The sequence below is a fragment of the Fusarium flagelliforme genome (assembly GCF_020744385.1).
Source record: "Fusarium flagelliforme strain FIESC 12 MPI-CAGE-AA-0113 chromosome Unknown B0J16scaffold_4, whole genome shotgun sequence".
NCBI classification, from domain to species: domain Eukaryota; kingdom Fungi; phylum Ascomycota; class Sordariomycetes; order Hypocreales; family Nectriaceae; genus Fusarium; species Fusarium flagelliforme.
This window is the reverse complement of record NW_025763506.1, coordinates 3206147-3223064: the sequence shown is the minus strand read 5'-3', so window position 1 is coordinate 3223064 and position 16918 is coordinate 3206147. Positions and strand designations below refer to the sequence as shown.

Here is a 16918-nt window from a genome sequence, read left to right as displayed (position 1 = left end):
TTATAAAGGGGCAACGCAAAAGGGGGGTTTGTTTTTCTGTATGAATTGTTTTTGGTGACTCCCCGTACTATCACTTTTTAGTTTTATTTTCTCCCCCAAAGCTTTCCTTCTACACTTTTCTTTTGCATCTTTAGAACCGGAAAGCAGCAGCAAACCCATTCCCTGACGAAGACTATTTCATTATTTCGCAATCAGAGTTGAGAGAGAAAGAAGAAGAAGAGGGCAGCGATTGAGCGAGCGAGCGAGATAAGAGTCGAGAAAGAGAGAAAGAGTGGGAGACAGGATGCTCGTGGTAGTAGATAAGCAGCGGTTATATAATCAGGTTGTCCTTTATTCTGGAAACCAGACACGAAAATCAATAAGATGATATGCAATACAATTGCCGGACTTCAAGTAATGACTGCGAGTGATGTTTAAATATTATGATCCTCCACCAACATTCGCTTTATACGTACGAATGGTTCGATTTAGTATTAGTAGTAGTAAGTAGTGGGTTTGGGCGAGTACGAATACGCTACCGGCATCAGGTCAGGGCAAGGCTTCCAGTTGGCAGGAACAAGTGTACAGAGTACTACCTGCCCTTGGGTACGTACCTGCCGATCACATCTAACTGGCCTGGGGTGTCAGAAAAGTTGACCGGTAAAGGATAAGAGACGAAATAGTTTAGTCACATTATATGGCTTCAGAGTGGCACTCAGACTACTTTATTCTGACGCCCCGAGCCTCATAGGACGATTTGTTTATTGTCGTAGAACCGCAACTTAATTAACTTCACTCCCACTTTAAATCGTTCCGACTCGCATGAGCTCCAGCCGTCGCATGATATAAAGGGGCCACTCAATTCTTTAGGTCAAAGATCTTCTTACCTTTTGACAAACAGAATTGATCATGTCTGCACCTGCAATGGAGGCCCAAGAGCCTCTGCTCCTTGCCATTTGGCAGCGATGCAGTGAAGTGGCGGCAGAGCGTAACATCTCGTATGTTTTATCTAATCAGCCATTGAATGCGACCAACAAGCTAACACACACCCTTAGACAATCTACCCTCTCTGCTGCTGGCACAGTAGTTGCTATCATCGCCGCCACCTTGATTCTTCGCATCACCAACGCCATTGCTGCAGCTTCCGTTTCAGCAGCCACCAGCCGTGCCCGCAAGTACACCGTTCACCCGCCCAAGGTCCCCGAGCCGTACACCACCGTCGATATACCCTCTGTCAAGGTCTCTGGCAGCTCGGCAGTTCAATGTTATGCTCCAGCTACTGGACAGTTCTTAGGACACATCAACCCTTCTACACCCGCAGCCATCGATCGCGCAGTTTCCGCTGCCGCGACTGCGCAGAAGACATGGGCGGAGACTACATTTGACGAGCGCCGTGCCGTATTGCGGTCACTGTTGCAGCATGTCCTCGACAATGCTGAGGAAATTGTCAAGATTGCTTGCCTTGATAGTGGAAAAACTATGGTGGATGCCCAGCTTGGAGAAATTCTTGTTACAGCCGAGAAGCTCAAGTGGACGCTATCCCATGGCGAACAGGCGCTGCGCCCTTCGCGCCGTCCTACCAACTTCCTCATGATGTACAAGCGTAATACAGTTCACTACGAGCCTCTTGGTGTTGTTGCTGCCCTGGTCAGCTGGAATTACCCTTTCCACAACTTCATTGGTCCCGTTATTAGTGCTCTCTTCGCCGGCAACGGTATTCTCGTCAAAGTTTCTGAGCAGACGGCTTGGTCCAGCCAGTACTTTACCAATATTGCTCGCGGCGCTCTCATTGCTCATGGACATGATCCTCAACTTGTCCAGACCATCGTCTGCTGGCCTCAGGCTGCTGGCCACCTCACTTCCCACCCTGGCATTAGCCACATCACATTCATCGGATCGCAATCTGTTGCTCACCATGTCGCTGCTAGCGCAGCTAAGAGTCTTACTCCTGTTGTTGCCGAACTCGGCGGCAAGGACCCCTTTATTGTTCTGGACTCCGCATCTCGCGATCTCAAGCGTATCGCTGAAATTATTCTTCGCGGAACCTTCCAAGCCGCTGGTCAGAACTGCATCGGTATCGAGCGAGTCATTGCTCCTAGTGCTATCCACGACAAGCTTGTCGAAATGCTTGCTCCCCGTGTCAACGCTTTGCGACTAGGCCCCGATGCTGATATGGGTGCCATGATCTCAGATGCCTCATTTGACCGCCTCGAGGAACTCATCACCGAAGCTGTTTCTCAAGGTGCCCGTCTGCTCGCTGGCGGCAAGCGTTACAACCACCCTGAATACCCCAATGGCCACTACTTCCAGCCGACTTTCCTCGCCGACGTCACCCCTGATATGCGTATCGCACAAAACGAGTGCTTCGCTCCTGTTCTTACCCTTCTCCGTGCAAACTCGTCCTCCCCTGAAGATATACTCTCTATCGCCAACGCACCCAACTTTGGCCTTGGTGCCTCCGTCCACGGCTCTGAGCGTGATCCCAGCCTCCAACCTATCGTTAAGGGACTTCGCGCTGGTATGGTCGCTGTCAACGACTTTGCAGTCTACTATGCTGTTCAGCTGCCCTTTGGCGGCGTCGGCGGTTCTGGTTATGGCCGCTTCGCAGGCGAAGAAGGCCTACGAGGACTTTGCAATGCAAAAGCTGTCTGTGAGGACCGCTTTGGCTGGTTGGGCATACGCACCGGCATCCCACCACCAGTGCAGTATCCCATCAAGAGCCAACCTGACAGTTGGAAGTTTACCCACGGCGTTGTTGAACTTGGCTATGGCGCCCCTGTTAGGAAGCTCAAAGGTCTTGGCAAGATCCTACAGAACATGTGAGCTAGAGGGCTGCGATAGACGCCAGAAGAGACACAGGAATTAAGGCAAGAGTACTGCATAAGCAAGTCGGGTTGAATTGAAACCATGTTTGATCGTGACTCTGTTAATTAAAGCATGAAATATTCTCATGAGTGATGAGTAGAAATGAATTGACAGTCTTACTTACCGCGCACACTTTTGCTCTACACGCTCCCAATACCTTCGCAGAAGTCGAGTTTTCATCAAGCCTTGCACATCAGGTGAGTAACGGAATTGACCTCTCAGGCTTAGGCTACAATAATGAAGTAGCCTAAATGTTTATCTAAGCTAGCAATAAGGCGGCCAAATTATTTCGTCTCTTATGCTCTCGATGGCCAATTCTATGGGCAGCTATGTTCTACTTCATCGTAATATGGTATGCTGAATTCACAGGGAGCGGGTCGAGTACAAGTCTGCCATTCATGAAGATCTTGGCTATCTATTAAACTAGGCGAATCGAGATAGTTAGACCTTTTCTTGAACTTCCCTTGTTAGGTTTCCTTTGCCTTTGCCTTGTTCCAATACCTCACGGCTGATGACTGGTAAATCACCTACTCAGCTGTGCGGCTTTAGACTCACCACGCATCGGCGGCAACAGTGGCAGTCTGGGACTTTTCACCAGTCCCCCAAGCATCCTCGCCAGCAGCGTTGGCACCGTCACCGGCACCCCAGGCGTCACCACCAGCACCAGCACCAGCACCAGCACCAGCACCAGCACCATCGCCTCCACTACCTCCCCAAGCATCACCACCATCGGCACCATCGGCACCATCGCCTCCCCAAGCACCACCAGCATCACCAGCGCCAGCATAGTCGTTAGGGTCGAAGTCTGAGTCGGCTTCGAACTTCAAGTTTGCGCGTGCGTCGCCTTCTGGAACATACTGCTGCAGAAAATCAGGGATTTCCTGATTAGTCTCGAGGAGAGTGCGGGTGAGAACACTGCCAAGTGGTTCGTCTCGCTCAGAAAAGAAAGAGGTGGCAATGCCACGGTGCCCGATACGACCAGTTCGCCCTGAGTCATATGTTAGTGAATGACAAATTGTGAAGGGAAATGATCGTACCAATGCGATGGGTATACTCCTCGATGCCACCATACTCAAGAGAGGGCAGATCGTAGTTGATCACGTGCCTGACGTTCTGGACGTCGATGCCACGCGCAGTAACTCCGGTAGCAATCAGAATGGGTGCGTTGCCCGACCGGAAGGCACGCATAGCAGCCTCACGCTCCTTCTGGGTTCTGTCACTATGCATGGAAGTGACAGGCAAGTGCATGTTGAACAGAAAATCGTCGAGGTTATCAGCGGCCTGACGGCTGTTGACAAAGATGATTGTACGGATGCCATGCATCTCCTCGAGCAATCCTACCAAAAGCTCTCGCTTGTCATGAGACTCAGCCTGGAGGACGACCTGTCTGATGTTGGCACTAGTGCTACCAGCACGACCAACCCGGAAGCGGACGTGGGACGCAGCCAGGTAAGTCTTTGCGAGATCGCGCGCGGGCTTAGGAAATGTGGCCGAGAACAAGCTGAACTTCACGTTGCCCTCGTCCTGTTCTATGATGATGGTTAGCAAGGGTGCTAGCTTGTTTGTATCCGGCTTACTTACCGCCGCCAGAGAGGATGGGGTTGAGCTCTTCAGCCCAATCGTCGTTCAGGAGCTCATCGGCCTCATCGATGACCATGTATCGCAGACGACGGAGAGTCAGAACACGGGGACGTTGAATGAAATCGACGAGACGTCCAGGGGTCCCGACGAGAACGTCACAGCCCATTTGGAGTAGAGAAACCTGATGGCTGATAGGTACGCCACCGTACACAACACCAGGTCGCAGCATGGTGCGATAACAAAGTTTTCGCGCCTCGTTAAAAATCTGCAGGGCAAGTTCGCGAGTTGGCACAACGATCAGAACGAGAGGTTCTGCAGTCACCTCATCAACACCCTCACGGAAAGTGTGTGGGTTGGGCCGAAACGCCGCGAGCTTCTTGGCCTTGCCCATGAGCTTGCTCAGGATTGGAATCAGATAAGCCGCGGTCTTGCCAGATCCTAAGACTGAGTTAGCGACATTCGATGAAATTTTCAATTGGCCTACCTGTTTGAGCAATTCCGATAACGTCATGCCCCAGAAGGATGGAGGGGATCGTGAACTTCTGGATTGGAGTTGGGTTGTCGTAACCGCAAAGTTCAACATTCTCCAACATGGCGGGATGAATGCCGGCATCCTTGAAACTGCCAATAGGATCGATCTTGGTCGGGCCCTCTTGCTGGACCTCGATGCTGGCAATTCTGTGAAATGGTTAGCCCTAGTAAGAAACCATAGGGTGAAGCAACTCACTGAGAAAAGTCAACCCCCTTTCGATCATGGCGGGTCGAAGGATCTCCGAAAAGCTCAAGTTCAAGCTCAGGGTACTTGGGACCGACTTCGCCATACTCATCCTTCCAGTCATAGGTACGGGCGGTGCAGCCCCAAGTCTGGGCATCATCGCTAGTGGCCATAGAAGTGTAGTCAATGGCTTCGGGCTCAGTCCACCGTCCACGGGACGCATCATAACCCTTGGGGGGCTCGGGTTGAGCGTCGCCATTCTGGACCTGGGTGTTTTCTGCGTCGCTGGGAAAAGCACCGGCCTCAGCAGCAGGGGGGAGTGCCTCAGTCATAGGGCCAGTTCCCCATGCGTCCGACATCGTGACTGAAACTATAACTCCGATGGTTAGACAATCTACTGGGGCCACATGCAGAAAAGCAAGCGAGAATCGATATGAAATGGAGAAGACTTACTTTGAGAATTGATTCTGGGAAAAGAAAGCGGAGTCTTCGATGCGATTTCTTTGCAAGATGGAGATGCAGACGATGCGCTACAGGGACAAAGGTCAATAAACTCTAGCCTCGAGAACGGAAATGAAGGAGAGAAGTCGACAAATAAGTCCAAGGCCGAGAGGCAAATGTGGGAGTATGAGATGGATAGGCAAGGGCAGGGCGGAAGGAAGCGGGCGAAAGAAACGTACCTGAAAAGAGCTCTCCAATGGAACAGATGATCGATACAGATCACGCTGCTATCCTCCTTCGGAAGTAGAAAAAGAAGAAACGACTTCTTGATCGGCTCAAAGAAGACAGCTTGAGGTAGAGTAAGACGAGACGCAGGATAAAGATCGAAGTGTATGTGTGTGTGTGGAGGAGAGAAAGGAAGAACGAGAGGGGGGAGGAAGAGGAAGTATTTATGCCGTTGCCTGGTGACGCACTTCTCAGCCCGTCAGTGATTCACTGCCTGCAGGAGTGAAGAAGGAAAGAAGAAAGGGGAAAGAAATGGAAAGGAAGCCGATGTTTGCCAGTCAAGGCAGGTGCCCGTGCCGCGTTTGCAGTGATGTGCCAGGTGCCTGCCACTGGCAGAAATCTTGAGAAGTCTTAAGCAACGGTGCCCGGAGGGTGTCAGGTAACCTACCTTAGTACATAAGAAGGCGGCTAGCTGCTGGAGAAAGGAAAGGAATTCCTTGGTAGTCAACCTGCTGGAGGAAGGAATTGCAAGGGTTGTTGTTTGGTGGAAGCAGAATTTGGTAGAACGATACGATTGTTGTTGTGAATCGAGAGAATAACTAAGGAGAACTTCACCGTAGCTATCCCTCTCCGTTTCCTGTCAATCTGTTTCACTAAAAAGTGCCAGTTGTTATACACTTGCATCATTCACTGCGAGTTGCACTTACCCGTATTGTTATTAGGTAGATAGGGTAAACGCCAAAGTCCGGTTTACCAAGCTTGATACTGGGGATAGCAACCTAGAAACAATGCACTATCTTGTACTGAGTTCAGTCACTTATCTTGTAGCATGATTACATTGACACACTCGGCTGAACAGCCCCGACTTTAGCACAACTTGCTTAAGGTTTATCTGCCTTGATATGTGTTATGTGTTCAGAAACGAAATACATTGAAACATTTTACCATCTAATTAGCACTTAGACTACTTTCTTTTGGCGAGAGGACAATGTTTCTGCTACCCGGGTAGTAGCCCGTCTTCCAATTGATAAGAGAACGATCAAGGTATTGCTACCGTAGATATTTATATATTTGGGATATTTGGAAATCATATAAGGGCCTATGTCAGATATGAGTGACCAATTCAGGGGAGCTGAGAGGGAAAAGCAAACTTGGATGTGTCACACCCAGCCAGAGAGAGTATTTCAGCAACCCTCAAGCATATCTAGAGATTATTGGGTGCGTTTAAGCTAGTAAGTGTCATTAGAAAATCCATTAAACCTTTCACCAAAGGCTCAAGAGATCCTGGGTATCCATTGCTGTTGAACTCTCGTATTCGCCCATTCCATTTTGAAGTATTTGGTCGAGGCCTGCTGCCGCTCGACCGGTAGCGCCACCCTCTTTCTTTGCTTGATCCGTACCCTTCAAGACTGCCTCTAGGAATCTTCGCTCGAAAACTCGTTGTCTCGCGTCGCGGCCAGGATACATTTCTCCTTCTTCATCTCGTCTAGTGCCGTATAGGTTGAGATGCTCGAAAGCGTTTGAATCCTGTGGTATTCGGTACAAGCTGTCCCATATCTCTGATTCGTCATTGGGAATCTCAGCTTCCGGTCGAAGGCCAGCTTCTATGAACCGTGATAGTGTGGTGATTTGGCGAGCGTATGTCGAAGCATCCTTGGCGCGCAGACCAGATTTCGCGCCAGAGGACCACCCGGCTTTTGAAGTTGTCAATGCCCATCCCATCATGGCACAGAAACTGTTCAAGGTCTTCACCCAGCCACCGGGACACACAATCAAGTCGCTTTCTGCAACATCGAGAAGCCATGCCATCACACCCAGTGAGTCGTTGCTAATGTCTGCTGAAAGATGAGTCATGCCTGCACGAATGAACATGATGGCCTGTTCCACGCTGTGTTTGACCTCGTCAGATGGGAGTTCTTTGAAAAGTTTGAGAAGTTGACTTCGAACTGGTGTCGAGCTATCCGATATCAAAGGGAGTAACTTGGCAAGCACTGCATGTGTTCCTACAGGGTTGACAGGAGGCTCTGAAGAAAGTTGAGAAGTCAGATATGCCAATGCTTCCCTCCTTTGTTTGTCCGATTTCGAAGAAGAGGCGAGTGACAGATTATGCTTGAATTGTTGAACGACATCGGGTGCGACTGTTGACAGTGACTGGTGTCCCATCACAATTGCTATGATGGTCAGTTATTGAGAGGTATAGACGATGAGATTTGGTTTACCTTTTGACTTGAAACTTGTGTCTGTAAAATTTGAAGCTTTCGGTTTATCCTTTCCAACCTTGAACTTGGGTTTCTATATCATATTTGTGAGTTCATGTTCCCATAAGACAGTGAGGGTCGATGCCATACTTGGAAGTCCTTCTGCTTCTCTCGCTTCTTCTTGTTGCTGGAACCCATGATGGCGATTTAGTTGTGGATAGAAATATGATCAAGTGATAGAATTTCAGTGATGTCTGACGACTTCAGTCCTGATACTGAGTGAGATGCAGTTGGTATACTCCGTACTGAGATTTAGATTCTTCGATCATCAACTGATAAGATCTACTTTCCTGAACGGGTTTCTAAAATTTTAGCGGTGTCGGGTGGCAGAATGTACAATCTGCCCCGCGACGTCCCTCGGTCCTCTATCTAACCACCCGACGCCAGGAGCTGATAAGCCAGGTCTACCAAAGTGGCACGCGCACCCAACAACATATTCGAAATGTCAGACTCGGCGCTGGTGAGTTACCTTGCAGCTTTTTGAGGATTCATCCGACTCACGAGTTTTCAGGCCAACGGGCATGATGCATTAGAGGAGAAGCTTGGTCGCTTGTCGAAGAAGCCCGGTGTTAAAGCTAGCATTGTCCTCGATCGCGCTACAGGCGCGATCCTCAAAACCAGCGGACAAGTCGACGCTCTTCAGACATCGAAGTCTCGGACTACATCCACGGCTACGACATTTTCCAACGACACCCCAGCGTTAGAGGAAAGCGAAACCCGAGGCGTCGAGCAGTTCGCAGCGATCGTCTGGAATTATGTGAATAGCTCCGGCAACTTGGTCCAGGAGTTGGATAGTGAGGTAAGGACAATCCCCGACATTATGAATGTCCAGAGCTGATAATCGATAGGATGAGGTGAAGCTTCTACGGTTACGGACACGGAAACAGGAGTTGGTCATTGTACCCGATCCAAAGTACCTGCTTGTCGTTGTGCATGACACACCGCCAGCCTGAGCTTCGAAAACATGGTCATCGAGGTTTTACAATGTTTCAGCAGAATAGGGTTTTCCGCTCCCTAGTTTCTGCTGAAGGATTGAGGGAAGGATTTCCTTGTATCGAGGAACATGTTTGTTTCATTGGCTGCGTATTTCGGCACACGGCAGGCCTTGAAATCGAGAAGAACCAAGATCCAATGCTGGTCGATGGTGCGTTAGACCATGGTCTTGAGTAGCGCAAGAGAATTTGAACAGAAGTACAATTCTTAGGTCGGCAGTTGGTGAGGGAGGGAAGCGGCATTGGCAATTTGGGCTGGACTTTGCGCCCTTGCGACCATTCCACCACCCGATTTCCTTATACCTTGCATCCCGTCGTCTCGGGAGCTATTATGATGCGCACGATCCCGATGAGCTTATGGCAGGCAACATAGAGGCGGTAAACACCACGCGGCTGCAAGTTACCGCGTATTGCGAGGGTTTTAATGGGCCGAGCAAGTACAGTACAGCTAGGTTGTGCCCCTTGTTTCACAATGACAATTTACGACGAAAATGGTGGTGACCGGAGTGGAAACGCTAAGCACTCATTAGAAAAGAGCACAGAAGGGACAAGGTGGTCATGACAGTCGAGCATTATACTTAGATATCAGCAACCAACAGAATTGAGCAGCAGTTTCACTCCACATTTGTAACAGGCAAAGCTGCTAATGTGAGCTATTTTATCGTTCACAACAATAGGGTTTTCACAGGAAAACACTACAGTACAGCCCTCCCTACCTCTACGTGCATGTCCGTGCCTAGGTAGTTAAGTATGTTTGCAGAAGTGAGCAACTTTATACTTACCACTGTAAGCTGCGTTGAAAGAAGGTTGCCGCTATGGCAGGGCTGATACATGGTAAAAAGGCAAATGTCAAGCTGCCGATCAGACGCCAAGTCTCTCAACCCCAGACAGCAAATATTCATGCTGCTATAATAACGTATGAATGTGTGGAGGTTGTTAAGCGTACCTATATGTACAATTGCCGACTTTGCACACAATGGCCTTTGTGACAACATTTTCGGCAATAACATGCCGGAACTTGTAAGCTTCCAACGTTGGCTGCGCCAGTTGATCAATACTACTACTACGCAGTACGTACTATCTAGATAATTGCTGCAAGATATCCATACCTTGGCACGAATCGCAATTCTCCCCGGCTCGCTAGAAGCGACGGTGGTTTCGAAACACGTTGGCTGACCGACCTCCACTTTGTTATATTCATTTCCGCAAGAAAGAGGCCCACAGACTGACGCATCTTCCTACATGAAGAGTGAGGTTTGGGGCTGAGCCTATCTAGTCAGTACGCATGTATCCGTAAGTTAGGTTCGGACGGCCAAATGATAATACTGGTGTTGTTAGATGGTTTCATCCTCACTAGCAAGGATCAAGCATCGAGCTCACGGAGGCTAGGATATCCGGAAAACTTCCATTCTCCTCGCGGACATGCAGCGTAGAACGGGCCGTTGCAAAACTGGAGCATATATACCTGGGCCATAAGCCAGGTCATGGATAATATGCCAACCTCATTGCTGGATACGGACCCGTATCTTCGCACACATGCAACGGTGAATCGACATAAATAGCAGATCCCTTCGGTTTTACCCATAAACAAGGTGCAACGGCCCACAGTCTAGACTGTACTCGCCTGGTATATCCGCCGCGCGTGGAGACAGAGCTATTGTTGCACGAACAAGAGACACAAAAGAAGGGCGGAAGAGGGGATTTATCTACTGCATAGGATTGTGTACCGACGACCTGAGACAGCCGTTGAAAACCCCTACCTACCTAGGGAAAGCATTGTGCTGAGCATATACTTACATACATACGTACGTGGATCGCCCCGTGAAGAAGCATCCATTATTTGAATAGAAGAATGGATGCGATGGCAACCATGATCCCGTCCAGCGCTTTGGCGTGTGTCTCTCACAGATCCCGTTCTACTTGTTTCCATTCCTGCTGAGGAGTTGTGAGTGCTGGATGTACTGTTGCCAGTGCAAGCGCAATCGTCACCCACGGAACGCACAAGAGGAATACTTAACTGACAGCGGTGGCAGTTAGCAAAACACAGAACCTGGCTTTGTCAGAACAGAAACCTCTGGTTCTTAGCCTACCTTTTTATCCTGAGTGGGCTTGGTGTTATCGCAGTCATCGATCAGCCTGACCTGATTGTCGGGATCAAATCTGACCCTTCGGCGACGGATGCCCGCAGCGTCCAACTTATTGCGCGAAGAGGCCGGAGATCCACCCCGTTCAATATGCCATTGAGCAAAGTAAGGCCGTCACCGCGGCCGTCTGCCACGAGCAGCTTCAGCGACATTGCAAACAAGTCGGAAGCCAGAAAAGACAGGCTCAGGTTGAAGTCAGATGAGGATGAGGAGAATACGTATGGGAGAAATCGACAACATGGACGGCAGCGAACCACGAGCGCCATCCCATGCAAATCCGATACCAATACCGAAAATCAGAACCAGAACCAGAATCAGAACCAGAGCGAGAACGAGGACGAAGCCGTAAACGAACCTGGCGCCATAGATGCAGTTGCACCCACATCCGCATCGGCCGGGGGTCGCCTTATGCGGCCGAATTTTCTGATTCAAGGTCTCCTTGCTCGAGCCAAGAATCGTGTAAGGGAGCGCAGTGGGAGAGGAGAAAAGGGCGATGAAAATGTAAGTCAGGATTTTGATACTTGTATATTGTTGAGTCTGACGAGGCACTCGCTACCTGTACTGTACCAACTTATCCGTCATGACTGCATGACATTGCCAATGAAAGGCGCATCTGAGAGACATGGCAACATCAGACCACTGCATTTACATACCTACCTTATTAGCTATTATTCAGTGTGTCGCGTGCTATGACGATCTTTGGTCAGGTCATGCCATTGTCCATTGACAGCCCTGAATTGGCCCCTCAATGGGCTCAGTCTGGGGGCGTTTCTGACCGATGGCCTGTCTGTGCTGTATGGTATCTAAAATGGTAAACTAGGATGTCATGATAATCCTATGTCATGTCAATTATCTTTTCTTCTTCCTCTTTTTCTATTCTTTTTCTTTTCTTCAGTTCTTTCTCATCAGGCTTCAATCACACATCACATCTGTGCTGTATACTCTCAATTGGTCTCTTCTTGGCTACTCTTACTTGACCTGACCTGACTGACTGAATCGCTTCCCTCAGCTGCAACAGAAAAAGAAACAGAAACAGAAACAGAAACAGAGTGTCACCACCGCCCTTTCTCCTCCTAATAATAGGAAGTCGTTCTCCCCGCATTCTCCTCCGCCACGCGCCGCTCCCCCCGACCGAGGCTTCCGCCGCAGAACCCCAACCCCACCTGCAACTTCTAGTTCTACGGGGATATTCCAGGGGACCAAGACTAAGACAAGAACCAATACTAAGACGCCTGCACCTGTGCCTATAACTACGCCTTCATCGTCACAGTCGCCGTCACAGCTACCACGGTCTCTAATTTCCCCGCGTTCCCCTCCGGATCAGAACAAGCCGCTTCCTCCTCCTCCACCGACTCCGGGTTCCTTGTCCGACAAGGAAAATGCTACTTCTCCCCCGCCCAAGCCCGTCTTGAAGCTGAACCGAATCATGTCTACTCTTACCGAGTCTGAGATCGAGAAGCTCTTCTCGGGTGCCCCTCAGTACTTTGCTCGTAGCGAAGGGCATTGTTCTGGTGCTCCCAATCCTAGCGTCGCATTTCCCTTTGATGAGGCATTGGAGATCCGCGACCTCACTGACCATGTACAAATCGAAGACCGAGCATGGAGTGGTCTCACAGCATGGCCTCACTTAACCAGGGACCTTAATCAGGATGCTGCTGCCCGGGCTCAGGCTGTCGACTCTCGCAAGGCCCACTTCTTCATCCGCTGTCGGGAACGTCCCAACATGCTGAGTATGCAGGGCCTGGAGAAAGGTACTATGGGCTTCTCAGCTGCCCTTGAGCTCGCCGTAGGCGATGCCCTCGAGGAGGAGCAGTTCGGCTTCGATAGTCTGGGCAAAAAGGCCCATGCCATTGTCGAGGCACGTGAGCGTATGCTTTCCTCACTAGGTTATTTGCGTCGCCTGCCCGAGACAGAACTGATGGACCGTCTCAAGCGAAACGCCGAGCTGTATCGAGTCAATGACCTTCGCACGAAAACCTCTGTCCAGACTTACCAGGATCTCTTTCATTCATTCATGCGGCCATGCAACTCTGTCGTCGATAAGCGCGACCACTACAGCTTGACCAACCAGATCAATGCCCTGATCAAGTGTCTTGGCACCGCCAACGTGTGGTTTGACTTCACTCATGTTGAGTGGAGGATCAGATTGGGACAAATCCTGTGGGGAAGCGAAGACAATGATGAACTGGAAGATACTTCGTCGATCCATGATGCCACCAGTGCAAGTGAGCGGGCTGAGGAGAAGTATTGGCTCCTCATGCAAATTCTTGTTGCTACTGAACTTCTCATCCGACTAGATGCCATAACTGAGGGCGAGGAATACGGAGTTGAAGCTTTTCGGCCTGTTGATGTAGTGCATTTTGAGAGAGCAGCAACTCCGATGGTTAAATGGTCGCTGCATCTTGCACGAAGCTGGCTGGACAATATCGAAATTGAAAAGGTTCAGGAGCAACCTCCAAGCGATTCCAAGGCAATGGGACCATCTACACCTCCTCCGGCGACAGGTTGGCTTGGGTCGCTCTTTAGCAAATTTACCTTCCGTCAGCACCATGACGACAAAACGATGGCCAGCTATAGCTATACTATCAAAGGTCGTAATCCACAACAGCAAGTGGACGGGCTCACCCATTTCGCCAAGAAGTTACTTTGGCCCGGCATTGATACGTATGAGGGTCTTATAGCGAACAATGCACGACAATCGATCATTAATTCAGTGCCAAGTCCTGCTCCTACAGTTGCTTCTGGCAAAACAACCAAGGCGCCTTCTGAAACTAATGGATCAAAGCGATCGTTGTACTTCGGATCGTATGACCACAAGGACAAGTCGCGACCACAACGACGAAAGCTTTCTGCAGCACTTCATCCTTCTGGCTGGCTTTCTAAATCATATATATACGGGTTGATGCTTCCAGGGGACGGTTTATGTCATTTTTTGATGGCTACACTGCTGGAGAACGATAGCAAAGCCATGGGTCGCCTGGGATCCTTTGCTAACTTGTGCGGAGGATTTGTGTATTCCGGCAAGAGCTTCTGGAGCACATCATGTATTGTGGGCCGAGTCATTGCAGCAGGTCAAGGTTCTGCCGAGTGTATGGGATGGGTCTCCAGTGATATCCTTCCTCTCGGTATCAATGAAGGCTGGGTCAATATTGAAGTTGAGGACGTGGCTGGTAGGCTCTGGCATACAGATCTAGGAAGAAGACCGAACTAACAGATAACAGAAGATATGGCTCATTTGGGCAAGAAAGCCAGACTCTGGGCAAAGAAACGAGTTGAGCGTGAATCCTCCATTCTTGGAGACGCCGACGAATACTCTTGCTTCCCTGCAGATTTCATCATCCCTCACGAAAATAGCTACTCGACACCACCTCCACTGATTGGTGTTACTCTCCGATCACTGGAACTTGTGCCATCCGAGTCTTCAAAGGCCAATTCGGGAGGGGAAATCAAGAAGGACCCCGAATTACTGTCGCGACCAGCCACTGTCAATTTCGCCGTGGCGATTGATGGATTCACAGCTGAGCATTTCTCGTTCTCTCTAGCCTACGATATCAGTTTTGTAACGGCGCACCCGTGTTCGCCTTCTCACCGCGTCCGCTTCGTCAAATCGCCATCGAGCCCAACAATTCAGCAAATCGATGTATCTGGGTCTGACACATTCGGGCAAGGCTCCCGGCCTGCCCATCGTACAGGTGAGAACCAACCCCAGCTTGGTGACGCCTGCAATATGCAGCTAACTTTATTCTCAGGCCATCCCTTACACAAGTGGTATAATTACGCAGTTATTCATATCTCGGAACTTATAAAGCGTCAGCACGCTCCACTCTCGGAGCTTCTTGCAGTCCCTCCTACACACCGTCGTACGCCATCCCGTGTAGGAAGTGACCGAGTGCTTGTAATTGATTGCATCACCAACTTATCCGAGGTGCCTCAGTCTCCCACTATTGAGAGACTCACCTCAAAATATAATATTGTTCAGCGTCGCGGCAGTTTCCCTGCTGCCGAACAGATGCATTTCGAGTCCAGAAAACGACAGTTTGGTTCAGACATGGAAATTCTGGTTCGTGCGCTCTGCGCTCAAAAAGGCTGGAACGCCATCATCAGCCGACGAAAGCGAGGATGCTTGGCTTGTGCTATCCGCGAAGCTGGCGCATTGCAGTGGAAGGTCATTATCCGGGTAGAGTGAGCCAAGCTCGCCTCTGTCATTACGAGCTTATGATATGGCGTTCATGTTGTGGGTGTATAATGTATGCTTGGGACCGGTCTATAAGCCCAAGCGCTGTCTTGGGATGGTCATTACGATGGTGGTTGTTATGGTATATATATATATATATATACATGTACGCTGGAGTTGAAATCTTGGAAGGAACCGATGTATATGCACACACATATTTTACTTATGCATGGCCATAATTCGGTTTTACTTATGTGAAGACACCAAGATTATAGACGGAAGCCAGATGAAAGATAACATTCTTTTACTCTTGACTACTTGATATGTACCTACCTAAAGGCAGTACCTAGGTACTGTAGAAACGCTGTGGAAATTCACTTCCCTTTTAGGTAGGTGAATTCGCTACGCCACGCTACTCCACCCAGGAAGGCGCCACAATTAAAGCCTCACCCCAGTTCAATTGGCCTGACAGGTCGCGCGAGCTTAGAGGTAATTGCGACAACCATCGAACAACCATCATTTCCCATCATCACAACAGCAAAGATGGCGCCTACCAAGGATCCCAGAAGAACCGATTTGAGTAAGTGACACATGTGCGGCGCTTAACTCCGAGTCAAGAATAAGCGTCATGCGCAATGCAATTATCACAACTGCGACCAACAAGCTAACTTGATGACACAGTCGTCCCTTACCAAGAGCCTAAGAGCTCGGGCGAGTCCACCGATATCTCCTCGACTATGTCTACCACCCTTCCAATGGCCGCTATGTTCACGCGCAATAAGCTTGTGGGATGGTATGTAATCCCAACGACGTCTGAGGACTGCGGAGACGTGGCGCGAAAGCGATGCGAAGCAAGAGATGTACAGGTTGCTAACAATCTTCCGACACAAACAGGGCCTCCGTTGTGTTCTCCATTCAGAGTTGGCTCGGCGAGAGTGAGGATTCCAAGAAGAACTCTGCCACACCTGGGTATTTTTCTGTCGGCATGTCAAGTATGTTCTGCATATTCATCCAACAGTAAGAACGCATACTAACAATAGATAGTTATGGCACTTGTCGTCACTTATCTACCCATCTTCCTCCCACCCGTTGGTGGCAAGCAGGCTTCGGGTACCGAGGCCCCTGCTCCTGTTCCTCTAGCATAATCAGTTGAGGGAGCTGCTCCAAGAGGCGTGTATGTAATAATGGATGACCCGTGCAAGGCAGGACGAGAGTGAAGCTATCTAGGATTAATTGTCATTGAGCGTTATTTTTTCCCTTCGTCGGCTGTACGTATCTGAAGTAAACCTATGGACTAGGGAACATGTGTACGAGATTTGTCATGGGTTTTGGAAGGGCTGGCAAGTCTAACACTCTTGCGTTATGGGTTTCTGATTCATAACAACAATTAAGCTACCCAAAACCTTAGTCTCGTTGGAAACTGCGTCTGCTATGCATCCAATGCCTGCTACATGGCAGAAGAGTCAAGACGAAGGGCGCCAGCAAAAGATCACCTCAGGAGCTGGCCTAAATTTTCAAAAGTGGTCGAACTATTTTATTTCATA

At 49.6% G+C, this 16918-nt stretch overlaps 6 protein-coding genes across 6 annotated transcripts; 4 read left to right on the top strand and 2 right to left on the bottom strand.

Moving 5' to 3' along the window:
* The first annotated feature begins 795 nt into the window (after positions 1-795).
* On the top strand, positions 796-3117 carry B0J16DRAFT_342239 (Aldehyde/histidinol dehydrogenase). The gene is made up of 2 exons (XM_046127886.1): positions 796-977; positions 1035-3117. Exons 1-2 carry the CDS (start codon positions 889-891, stop codon positions 2800-2802), a joined length of 1857 nt encoding a protein of 618 aa, XP_045983274.1. The 5' UTR covers positions 796-888; the 3' UTR covers positions 2803-3117.
* Positions 3118-3395: 278 nt separating this feature from the next.
* Positions 3396-5499, bottom strand: B0J16DRAFT_355920 (P-loop containing nucleoside triphosphate hydrolase protein; the record flags this gene model as incomplete). The annotated part of the gene is made up of 5 exons (XM_046129441.1): positions 3396-3832; positions 3882-4373; positions 4426-4863; positions 4910-5103; positions 5153-5499. The coding sequence occupies 5 exons, from the start codon at positions 5497-5499 to the stop codon at positions 3396-3398; spliced, it is 1908 nt and encodes a 635-aa protein (XP_045983273.1).
* A 1206-nt stretch (positions 5500-6705) lies between these two features.
* B0J16DRAFT_414965 (Rix1 complex component) lies at positions 6706-8310 on the bottom strand. Its single transcript, XM_046133487.1, has 3 exons — positions 8155-8310; positions 8026-8098; positions 6706-7977 (listed from the first exon to the last, which is right to left on the bottom strand). The coding sequence occupies exons 1-3, from the start codon at positions 8200-8202 to the stop codon at positions 7070-7072; spliced, it is 1029 nt and encodes a 342-aa protein (XP_045983272.1). The 5' UTR covers positions 8203-8310; the 3' UTR covers positions 6706-7069.
* Positions 8311-8400: 90 nt separating this feature from the next.
* B0J16DRAFT_138030 (uncharacterized protein) lies at positions 8401-9035 on the top strand. Its single transcript, XM_046121840.1, has 3 exons — positions 8401-8524; positions 8576-8863; positions 8913-9035. The coding sequence occupies exons 1-3, from the start codon at positions 8507-8509 to the stop codon at positions 9015-9017; spliced, it is 411 nt and encodes a 136-aa protein (XP_045983271.1). The 5' UTR covers positions 8401-8506; the 3' UTR covers positions 9018-9035.
* Positions 9036-12626: 3591 nt separating this feature from the next.
* On the top strand, positions 12627-15386 carry B0J16DRAFT_266716 (uncharacterized protein; the record flags this gene model as incomplete). Its single annotated transcript, XM_046123425.1, has 3 exons — positions 12627-14370; positions 14422-14892; positions 14950-15386. The coding sequence occupies 3 exons, from the start codon at positions 12627-12629 to the stop codon at positions 15384-15386; spliced, it is 2652 nt and encodes an 883-aa protein (XP_045983270.1).
* Positions 15387-15742: 356 nt separating this feature from the next.
* B0J16DRAFT_414962 (uncharacterized protein) lies at positions 15743-16917 on the top strand. Its single transcript, XM_046133486.1, has 4 exons — positions 15743-15954; positions 16056-16167; positions 16269-16366; positions 16419-16917. Exons 1-4 carry the CDS (start codon positions 15918-15920, stop codon positions 16517-16519), a joined length of 348 nt encoding a protein of 115 aa, XP_045983269.1. The 5' UTR covers positions 15743-15917; the 3' UTR covers positions 16520-16917.
* Position 16918: the final 1 nt, after the last annotated feature.

What these genes read in the sequence shown, in the direction of transcription:
- B0J16DRAFT_342239 (XM_046127886.1), top strand. Translation starts at nt 889, where the DNA reads ATGTCTGCACCTGCAATGGAGGCCCAAGAGCCTCTGCTCCTTGCCATT. An exon ending in GCGGCAGAGCGTAACATCTC is followed by an intron (nt 978 to 1,034) that starts GTATGTTTTATC and finishes ACACACCCTTAG; the next exon opens with ACAATCTACCCTCTCTGCTG.
- B0J16DRAFT_138030 (XM_046121840.1), top strand. An exon ending in TCCAGGAGTTGGATAGTGAG is followed by an intron (nt 8,864 to 8,912) that starts GTAAGGACAATC and finishes GATAATCGATAG; the next exon opens with GATGAGGTGAAGCTTCTACG.
- B0J16DRAFT_414962 (XM_046133486.1), top strand. Translation starts at nt 15,918, where the DNA reads ATGGCGCCTACCAAGGATCCCAGAAGAACCGATTTGA. An exon ending in TCCCAGAAGAACCGATTTGA is followed by an intron (nt 15,955 to 16,055) that starts GTAAGTGACACA and finishes TTGATGACACAG; the next exon opens with TCGTCCCTTACCAAGAGCCT. An exon ending in CGCAATAAGCTTGTGGGATG is followed by an intron (nt 16,168 to 16,268) that starts GTATGTAATCCC and finishes CGACACAAACAG; the next exon opens with GGCCTCCGTTGTGTTCTCCA.
- B0J16DRAFT_414965 (XM_046133487.1), bottom strand. Translation starts at nt 8,202, where the DNA reads ATGGGTTCCAGCAACAAGAAGAAGCGAGAGAAGCAGAAGGACTTCCAA. An exon ending in AGAAGCAGAAGGACTTCCAA is followed by an intron (nt 8,099 to 8,154) that starts GTATGGCATCGA and finishes AATATGATATAG; the next exon opens with AAACCCAAGTTCAAGGTTGG. An exon ending in CACAAGTTTCAAGTCAAAAG is followed by an intron (nt 7,978 to 8,025) that starts GTAAACCAAATC and finishes TGACCATCATAG; the next exon opens with CAATTGTGATGGGACACCAG.